Genomic DNA, 9,548 nt, shown 5'->3' with positions numbered 1-9,548 from the left:
CTCTGGGTATTTTTGCATCCTCCAACTAGTCCTGTCCCTGCCATCCATCTACCAACATCGAATTAGCTGGCTTGGCGGACACTCCCCCAATCAATCACACGACATGTTACCATACAGAATACCAACCCACGCAGTGAATCAAGGACAAGAAGAAGAAAAACCACACACGCCCCGTTCAATCTGTCGTCGTACACCGCATAACCCTGCCTACCGCACGTTCTATCATTCTTTTTTTGTAAATGTCAGTGACGCTCTGGTTCTTTTTGCCAAGTGTTTTGTTCTCTGGTCGAGACCTGCAAAAGCCCTATCGAGGTCCTATTCTGGCATATTCGACCGACAAAAAGTGCCGTCACTGACTGGTGTCCAGTGTCTCGTCTCCACTGCGCGCGAGGAACCCTGCATTTTATCTAGATAGATCCAGGGTTCTGGTACGGAGTACGGAGTATTGTACAGGTATCCTTTTTTTTTTTCTATTCCTTCCTCTGGGTACTGACATGTTCGTCTCGCAAAGGCACTTCAACTACCACTTGCTGGCGGGTCGTCCAACATTCTTCAACACCATACGAGAAGAGCGATAATAGGTTGTAGTACGACTGGTGAAATTTCTCCGGAACCGAGCCCTAAACGAGGCAACGCTGATTACTCAACTACCACCCTGTCTGATCACAGTCATCGTTTGCTTTTTTTTTTTTTTCTGTTCCTTCGCTCGATTCGTTCCAAAGACGGAAGGGAATTAGATATCCGTGCATCTCTATACCCCTTCCCAAAGAGGATTGGCATAGTATTGGCACAGCCCAGTTTCAGTATTGAACGTGACGGGCATGCCTTTTTCACTATCCACATGGTAGGATATATTGTAGCACCGGGATCGCAAATTGGTATAACGTGATTAGTTTCTCAGAACTGTTGAGCAAAGGCCATAAGTGGGGTTATCACGTCGTGGTCAAGGGTCTTGTAAATAAGATGTTGGAATTTTTTGGCATTTTTTGGCATTTTTTTTAACTATTTTTGGTGCCGAGAACACTTTGGTTGATCTAATCCTCGACGGCTTCGTCTGTGGTGGCTGCGACTTCGCGGTCTACATCCTGTAGGACTTCATTCATCTCGGCTTCCGTTGCTTCCAGGCCCTCCGAGCTCATGAGCTTGTTGTCTTTGTCCTCGGCTACAAAACCCTTGTTAGTATAATGACACAGGCTCAACGGGTTGTCATAGATGCGGCGCCCAGATGCGTGAAGACCAAGCAAAAGTAAGAAGAACAAGCACCGAGTCGGCCGCAGAGGGGGAAAGCACTTACTTCGTGGTTCTACCATCAAGTTCTCTTGGACCTCACAGTCGGTAAGCACAGAGTAGTCCCCAATGACGCATCTCTTGCCCAAGATACACTTTGTCAACTTGCACCCTTTCCCAATCACAACTCCGTCCATCAAAAGACACTGAGACAGCTTGGCTCCTTCGTTGATCTGACAATTGGCTCCCACGACTGACTCCTTGATGGCTGTCTTCTCCTCTACAGTTACGTTTTCAGCGATGAGACTGTCCTGCTTGGTAATGGTAGTTCGTGGCTTGACTCCCTCAGGGTATGCCACTTTTCTCGAATGGGCAAAGGGCGACGCTGCCTCGAGCCCAACTTCTTCGATGGACTCCAGTTTAGCTAGTTGTAGAGATATGGCAAGCAAGAGCTGTGCGGTATCAACACGGCGAACAATAGCTGGCTTTTCTTGTCCCTCGCCTGAATGAACGTATGCGACGACGGGGGGGGTACGTTGATTTGCTTGTGATTTCAGTGAGCCATCTTTGCCCATGGACTTGGTTTCGCCTGGTCTTTCAGTAGATTGCTTTCCTGCTTCTTCTGGGCCAGGTGGTGGTGAAGTAACACTCCCCGATGTGGAATCGTTGTCATCTTCTGATTTGGCGGCGTCGCAAACCGTGGTGATATGCAGCTTGTCCGCAAGTCCGACTTGCCATCCGGCCTTGGCCCACCAACCCACCACGTCCTCACCAATGCTGTCGAGTCGATCATTCTCCTTGACGAAGTCCAGAATCCATCGGGGAAAGATGTAAATGTGTGCGTCTCGGTGAGTAGTCAGCATTCGGATGCGAGGGTGTGCCCTGAGTAACGCGTGCCGGATTGGCAATGACTTCTTATCCTCCATAATGTCTTTCAATGAGTCTGTAGGCATCGAGTAAACCAGCTTTGAGAGATGGGGGAAAATGGATCCTTTTTGCGTGGCTGATTGCCCAGAAGGGAGCGGAGAGGTGGCGATGAAATCAGTCTCTTCACCTTTAACCACCGGACCTGACTTCGTGTTGTACCAAACTCCAAGACCGCCACTGTGGTGGCTTTGGTGACCCATTGTGCAGCGCCCATCTCCTAACAAATCAGTCAGGCTTGCAGACTTGACCATCCATGCTTGGAGGAGCTTATCTCCGCCTAATTCGCAGACAAGATCGCAGGGCAGGACGACAAAGTCCGATTTGATCAGATTGCGAACTTCAGAGAGGCGAAGAATTTCCGCGGTTCCCGTGTTGTAGTCCAAGTCTGCCGGAGCGAGAATATCTGGTCTAGGGAGAGGCAAGCCAGTGAGAAAGGGGTTTATGCTAAATGCAGAGTTCATGGCTTTGGATGCTGATGGTGGGCATATCAGGGTGATGTCTGCGAGACATTAGCTTTTTGCCACACAAATATATGCATATAGCATATTGCAGCAAGAAACAACAAGTTGTTGTCGTCATACACACACACACACACACACACACATATATATATATATATGCATACGCTTGTGTCGTATGTTGGCTGTGCCAGGACTCGGGTGTGAGTGACAGTGACCTACTTGTGATGCCCATTCGGTGACAAAAGTCAATGGGGTACCACACCATTGGACGATTAGCAATGGGTAGAATAGCCTTGGGGTTCTCATCAGGATTTGACGTGAAGGTCGGAAATGATGATCCCGGTCCGCAAAGGATGAGTGCTTGCAGCCCCGTTGAGGGCATCGACATGGCGTGGGGCATTTTGACCGTTGCCCTGGCCGGTGTGAGGCCGATTGGTGCTTCGTTTGGTACGCCGCTCGTGAGATGGGAAGCAGGCTCAGTTGAACTGTTGTGTTTGAGCCTTGAGGGGTCTTCCCTTCGTGTGCCCACGTGTCCGGGCGTTCGTGTTCAGATGCCTGATATGCTCGAGGATGCTTTTCAGAAGGAGTCATAGCCTCGCAGAATTGTTATGTTGGCCGGAGCGAGCTGTGTGGTGGGGTGTGGCTGGGTACCAGCGAGGGGCAGGTGTGGCTGAGGGTGGCTGATGTCATCACTGCCACTGCCCGCAGCTTGCGCGAAAGTTCACGTGTAGTACTCCGTACGGAGCACGACGCGGTAAGGCTACGCAGCCCCACCCCTCGGCACCGGATCTTTGGTGGTCCCGCTCTCCGAGCTCTGGTACCTCGGGCCAACCCAAAGCGTTGCTGGGCACGGAAAAGAGGCGCTCCACCCCATTGTTGACATTGGGCAAGATGAACCTTGACGACACCCACCAGCCACCAAACCCGTCCCAGTTATTAACGGTCCGCATCTTCAGTCTGCGGCATCATTCCAACCATTTTCCTTTTGCGCCACACCTAACGACTCTGGTTCATCTCTCCGAATATTGCCCAGACCCATTGAATCTGAAATCCCGTCCCTATCGCCTATCCTCGTCTGCCAGTCTCCAGGAAATGCGATACCACTCCTTCGCATAAATGTCTCCAGATCGGTACGACCGTGGATCCTCCCGGCGCGGTGTCTGGAGCCACTGGGTGCCGCTTGCCATAACCCTCACAGTCGCAACTGCTGGGGTGGCCGCCTGGATATGGAGCCAGCGCAAAGAAGACGAGGAGGATAATGAGCACGAGCCGGGCTTGGATTATGAGAACGCTGATTACGGGGACAACCCCCCTTACGGTGCTTCGAACCGCGATTCGCGAGGGCCCCAACAACCTCCTCGACTGTATCAACAAGGCGATGATGCTGCATCCTATGGCGTAGCTACGGCTCCCAGTGATGTTTCTGGGGGGGGATGGGGAGCACGCATGTCCGGCGCGTTGAGAAGGACGCCCAGTCCTCAACACTTCTTCGACTCGACTGGCAAGACGGTTGCTGCCGGAATGGCTGCCGCTGGCGCAGCTGTGGGCAAGGCCCTTGCTTCTATCCGTGAAGAGGATAAAGCGTACGGAGAAAATCCGTGGCAAGAAGAGGCCGATGCGAAGAAGGGTCGCGCTCCCGCCACCGGGGAGAAAAGCCGGAAGACTGTCGCTATCGTCGTGTCGGCCGATACAAAGATCTCTGATATATCTGATGACGGAACACACGAGCTGGCTGTAAGCTAACTCATCTGCATTTCTGATCGGCAATGTTATGGCAGAGCTAACGGGCTACGACAGTCAATTCTGTCCCACATTCCACGCCACAATGACTTTTCAAAAATCAAGTTGTACATCCTGATATATGCGCCGGATCTAAAGGAGCCCATGTTGGATGGTACTTCTAGTAACCTCCCGCCGCCTTCTTTGAGCTCATCATTTTCTAACATTGGTCATGATCAAGCCCAAACCCCTGGCGAAGAGACCAAGAGCCCTCTGTATGCTTCTGCACCATTCGTCACCTGATGGTTTTGTCCCAGCTCCTAATAACATGAACACAGCATCGCTCCGTCAAACATAAATGCCGCCTACGATGCCATTTATTCCCAGGCTCTTAGCCTGGTGGACAAGGAAACGACTATCCTACCATTCACAACGCCAAATGGTCACGTTCATATTCTGCGTCATATTCAGCCAGACATCCTGTACCTACAGGAGTCTCTGAGTGGAGATAATGGCAGCATCATCACTACTCTCCAAACTTGGCTACGGCACGACATTATTCTGGTCGTTGGCGCTGAGAGTGGTTCTGGAGGGCTGGCGGATAGTGAGTCGGAAGCCGAGAGAACAGGGAAACAAGTAGAGAAATGGTGGCAAAGACCTGAACGAGTCGGACGCGGGCGCGGAGTCGTGGTGGTCGATGGCATGCGGGTACATGATGATTGGGCTCGAAGGGTCCAGGGTAGGGAGTGACGGTCCTGTGATGGTTGGGCGGTCATTTCATGAGGAGTGAATAAGATCTGTAGTTTACGTACATGTATGGTCTATTTTTTATTTTATTTTCATTTTTACTTTTATTTATTTTTATGATAAATTGACAATGTATGTAGCATTGAACATTTGGGGTGGTTCAGGACTGGGTGCGGAATGAACATTGAGAGCAGCAAGGATGGAAGTGAGATTTGGAGCACAGCTCACGTTCATACCTTGTTCAATGGTTGATGCACGGACTGATTCAGCCCTCTGCTTAGATAGTTCGAAGCACTCTGATTTTTTCGCATCTAGACACTTCTTTGTTTATCAATCAACCTAAGCATGAGGCTCTATGTCCTGCTAGGTTATTCAAAGGGTTCAAAGGGGGGCACTGTGCTTTCGGACAAGGCGCATCACGTGACGCTCATCTGCGCGTGAGACGACCGTACAAACGCAACATCAATGATCATTCGTTTGGCATCAACAGGGTGCGAAGCGCTGCGCCAGCGTCATTCACTTACAAACCTGGTATCTGCAGAATAATTATTATTGTGTGATAATATCTCATGGATCATTTTCGGGCCCTTTCATGAGTTTTTTTGCCGCGCTGCACGGCCAAACTCACCCCAACTCTTTCTGCCTTCAAATATCGACGTCTCCGCAATTCACTAGCGCAGTACGACTCCTCGACTTTCGACATCAGACATCGCCTTGCCATATTTCCTTCCACCTCCGAGTCGCAACGCTTTCGAGCCGATAAACACCGAACCCAACCCGCCCTGGGTGCATCGATGACCGCATACTGGGCTTCCGAATTCCGATTCGACTTCAGCTGGCAGAGTTGTTGAGCGCGCGTAGGCTGATATCAGCCGTGGACGGCATTCGCGAGCCACCATGGTGACTACCAGCCCCGTCGTTCAACAGAATGGCGCGGCCAAGATAAAACGACCAGTTCCGCCCGGCATTCAAACCAACGGCATCGCGTCGTCGAATTCATCCCCCTCACCTTCCATGTCGGCAAAGAAACCGCCGACGAGCGCGAAACAGGCTCCGAATTCGGCCAGCGATCGCTCTATAACCGCCTCCACGGTTCGCCCAGTCAACCGGGCGCGCCGCGAAAACTCATCCCAGGCAGCCGGTAGGAATTCGAGAAACAGTGCGGGAATGCGTACTGGCTCGTTTTCTGTAGATGCTGGTGCCAAGGATGACGGCCCTCCCCCATATGGTATTAAAAAACCCTTGTTCTGCAACGTCTGACTGCGACGTGACGTTGTCAACTAACAGAGTGTCTCATCATTAGTTGTTACCTCTCAATACATCTTGAGCAAACACTCAGGCAAACCCCCCTCCTTGGTTGTTCACCTACACGCTACCCACTTCCGATTTGACGGGCAGGATGGAATGTTTCCCTACAAGTCGCCAATGGGAAAATTCATCGAGCATCTTAGAGCGCGCACACTTCCGCATGATATTTTAGAATATCTGATCGAAGCCAAGGTCCCATTCTATGATGGATGTCTCATCGTTCAAATCCACGATCATAAATCTCTCGCCCAAACAACAAAGGCTGTCACTAAGGCTTCACGGACGTCTAACGCTGTCTTACCGTCGTCAATTCACAACTATAACCAATGTCTAACGCCGTCGCCCTACGTACCGTTCCCGAAGGAAGAACAAGTTACGGAAAATGGAATTGCTAGCAAGGATACTGACAACTCAAAGCAGTCACCAGAAGAAGAAAAGGACAAGGAGAGCGTGACTGCTCCAACACAACCATCGGAATCCACAACAACCAAGGAAGCGGCGAAGCCCAAGATTTTCACCGCCGTCTTGCATCCGACTCCTGAGTCTTTACAAGCGGATCTCAAGATCAAGGCCACGACCCCAAAAGGCGACGGCAAGGGTGTTAACGACACTCCATCGCTTGCACCGCCGTCGACCCCATTATCCCTCGTTCCGCCAACACCGACTGCAAGTAGCATGCCACCTCCCGCAAATAAGCGCCAAAAGAAGGAGAGGATGGAATTGGACAGCAGCACCATATATGCGGCCGAAGGACAGATCCTCTTGGCAACAACTGCGCCCTTGATACTAGAGCCAACACGGAACCCGGAAGAGACTATTCTTTTATTGGAGGCAATGGCGCATCCCAAGCACTCTGAGCCCCCGCCTCAACCAAAGACTCGAAAGAGGACTGTCGCTGAAATGGCTGCCGACGAGGCTGCCGCTGCCGATCAGGAACGATACATGCTTGTACTGGATGATAGACTGTCGGGCAATACCTCTGGAGCTCAAGGATCCAGCGCTACTGACGGTGAAGCCCAGACAAATGCAGCGGCGTTTGAGCCGAGATTTGAGAGGTTCAAAGTTATCGAGGACATCAAGAGAGATCATGCTGAGAAAAAGGAGCAAGAGAAGATTAAACAACAGGAGAATGATCGACGTTTACAGCTTCAGAGACAGGAGCAGTTACTACAGGCTCAGCGCCAACAAGCAGAAGCCGAACGACAAAGGCGCGAGGCTGTTTTGAAGGAGAACCAGATGCGACAGGAAGCCCAACGGCAACAGTTGGCGGCACGCTCTACTGCGGCGGCTGCGGCACAGAGCCAACAGCAACAACAAAATCAGCAGACGGCTCAGAAGCAGCAGCAGCAGCAGCAGCAGAAGCCGCAGTCGCAGCCCCAGCCTCAACCGCAGCAACAACCACCTCAACAACAGCAGCAGCCCCAGCCTCAGCAGACGACGCAGCATGCTCACCCTGCGCAAAATGGTATTACTGGCAACATTTCGAATGGGGTCCCTGCCGGCGGACAAAGTGCTATGGCTAATAATATGCAAGGAGCTGCACAACCTCGCTTCCCAGCTCAAATGGCTCAAGCCGCAGCCGCCTCGTCTCCTGTGATTCGGCAAGGAACACCGCTGTCTTCGCCGATGGTCGGCAGTGTGCCTATGCAGCAGACCAACTCCAACATTGCGACCAGCCCCCCTCGACCGCCGTCTGCCGTTCAGAACGGTCAGATGTCCGTACCCATGGCGCATAACATGTCTGCTAGGGGCAGTCAACAGAGTCATCCTTCTGGCACTCCTCGTATGCCCAACTCGACGCCTAACATGCCTCACGGTACACCAATTAACCGACAAACCGTGATAGCCACTCCACGGATGACACACGCTAGCCCGCCTCCCAACATGGTGGCTCAGAATTCTCAAATGGGCATGATGAATCAACAGGGCATGAACCAACACAATCCGCAGATCTTTGCGCAAATGGCAGCACAGCAAAGAGCCATTGCACAGCAGCAGCAGCAGCAGATGGCGGCTATGCAAAATGGGGGTGCGAACGCGGGCTTGAATCCACAGGGAATGACACCTCAGCAACAGCAAATGATGCAAATGATGCAGAGGCAAATGATGTTGCAACAGCAGCAGCAACAAGCTCAGCAGCAACAGCATCAGCAACAGCAACAAGGAGGCATGATGACACCCCAGCAGCAGCAGTTTGCTCAGCAGTACGCGCAACTGCAGCAGAACATGCAAGGCAATCGGACAGGGCAGATGTCAGCACAGATGCAGGCACAATTACAACAAATGGCACGAATGGGACAGATAAACAATCCAATGCAGAGACAGGTTAGCGGACAGATGATGAACGGTAGCAACGCAAATATGCAAGCCTTTGCTGCTATGCAAATGCAACAAGCGCAGCAACAGCAGCAGCAACAACACCACCCGCAGCAGCAGGGCCAACCTCAACCGCAGCAAATGGGCGCCAACCCTATCCAAGCCCAGATACAAATCAATGCTCGGCAAATATATTCTCGCCTAATGCAGGGTGCAGTCGCCAAATTTGGCAGCGCTGAAAACGTGCCACAGGACACACTTGATAAGATGAAGCAGTCCTCCTTGTTACAAGCGCAGCAAATGCTTCAACAGAGCATGGTACAACGGCGAGCACAACAGCAACAAATGATGCTGCAACAACAACAGCAACAAGCTGCGATGCAAGGGATGGGCGGTATGATGGGACACCCAGGCATGTAGAACAATGCAAAAGGATGCCCAATGATACGCAGTCAGCGACGGGCTATATGATGGGATGGGGACGAAAACGAAACACCCGGCGGGCCTTTTTTTGTGCATTTTTGACCGGATGGGGATGGGTACTGGAGTTTATGGTACAGCCGATGTGACATTATTTTCCCACTTTTGTCTTACTGTTTTGTCTTCTTCCGCAGAATCGGGCGCGGACTTTGAATACCCCATGGATTTTATTTGAGGTTTTGCTTAATGTACTGAAAGACCGAACAATGGGCGCGGGCGGATGAGCACATGGATTTGAGACTGGCGGCGTACTTGCGTGTTAGCTCCAGCATGGCGTTTACCTGGCTTCACCTGGAAGGTGGAGATGGTTGTTTTGTACATTATACACTTGTTAGAATATGAATCATGGTTACGAAAGCATTA

At 51.5% G+C, this 9,548-nt stretch overlaps 3 protein-coding genes across 3 annotated transcripts; 2 read left to right on the top strand and 1 right to left on the bottom strand.

Annotated features, from left to right (window-relative positions):
• Window positions 1-1,034: 1,034 nt before the first annotated feature.
• On the bottom strand, window positions 1,035-3,015 carry MAA_01717 (translation initiation factor eIF2B; the record flags this gene model as incomplete). Its single annotated transcript, XM_007819715.2, has 3 exons — window positions 1,035-1,162; window positions 1,295-2,653; window positions 2,835-3,015. The coding sequence occupies 3 exons, from the start codon at window positions 3,013-3,015 to the stop codon at window positions 1,035-1,037; spliced, it is 1,668 nt and encodes a 555-aa protein (XP_007817906.2).
• A 716-nt stretch (window positions 3,016-3,731) lies between these two features.
• On the top strand, window positions 3,732-5,084 carry MAA_01718 (peroxin Pex22-like protein; the record flags this gene model as incomplete). The annotated part of the gene is made up of 3 exons (XM_007819716.1): window positions 3,732-4,349; window positions 4,413-4,609; window positions 4,673-5,084. The coding sequence occupies 3 exons, from the start codon at window positions 3,732-3,734 to the stop codon at window positions 5,082-5,084; spliced, it is 1,227 nt and encodes a 408-aa protein (XP_007817907.1).
• Window positions 5,085-5,978: 894 nt separating this feature from the next.
• MAA_01719 (transcription factor SPT20) lies at window positions 5,979-9,125 on the top strand (the record flags this gene model as incomplete). Its single annotated transcript, XM_007819717.2, has 2 exons — window positions 5,979-6,309; window positions 6,385-9,125. 2 exons carry the CDS (start codon window positions 5,979-5,981, stop codon window positions 9,123-9,125), a joined length of 3,072 nt encoding a protein of 1,023 aa, XP_007817908.2.
• Window positions 9,126-9,548: the final 423 nt, after the last annotated feature.

The sequence above is a fragment of the Metarhizium robertsii genome, assembly GCF_000187425.2.
Source record: "Metarhizium robertsii ARSEF 23 chromosome Unknown MAA_Scf_1, whole genome shotgun sequence".
NCBI classification, from domain to species: Eukaryota; Fungi; Ascomycota; class Sordariomycetes; order Hypocreales; family Clavicipitaceae; genus Metarhizium; species Metarhizium robertsii.
Note: the sequence above shows the minus strand (reverse complement) of the source record. Positions and strands in the feature narration are given on the sequence as shown.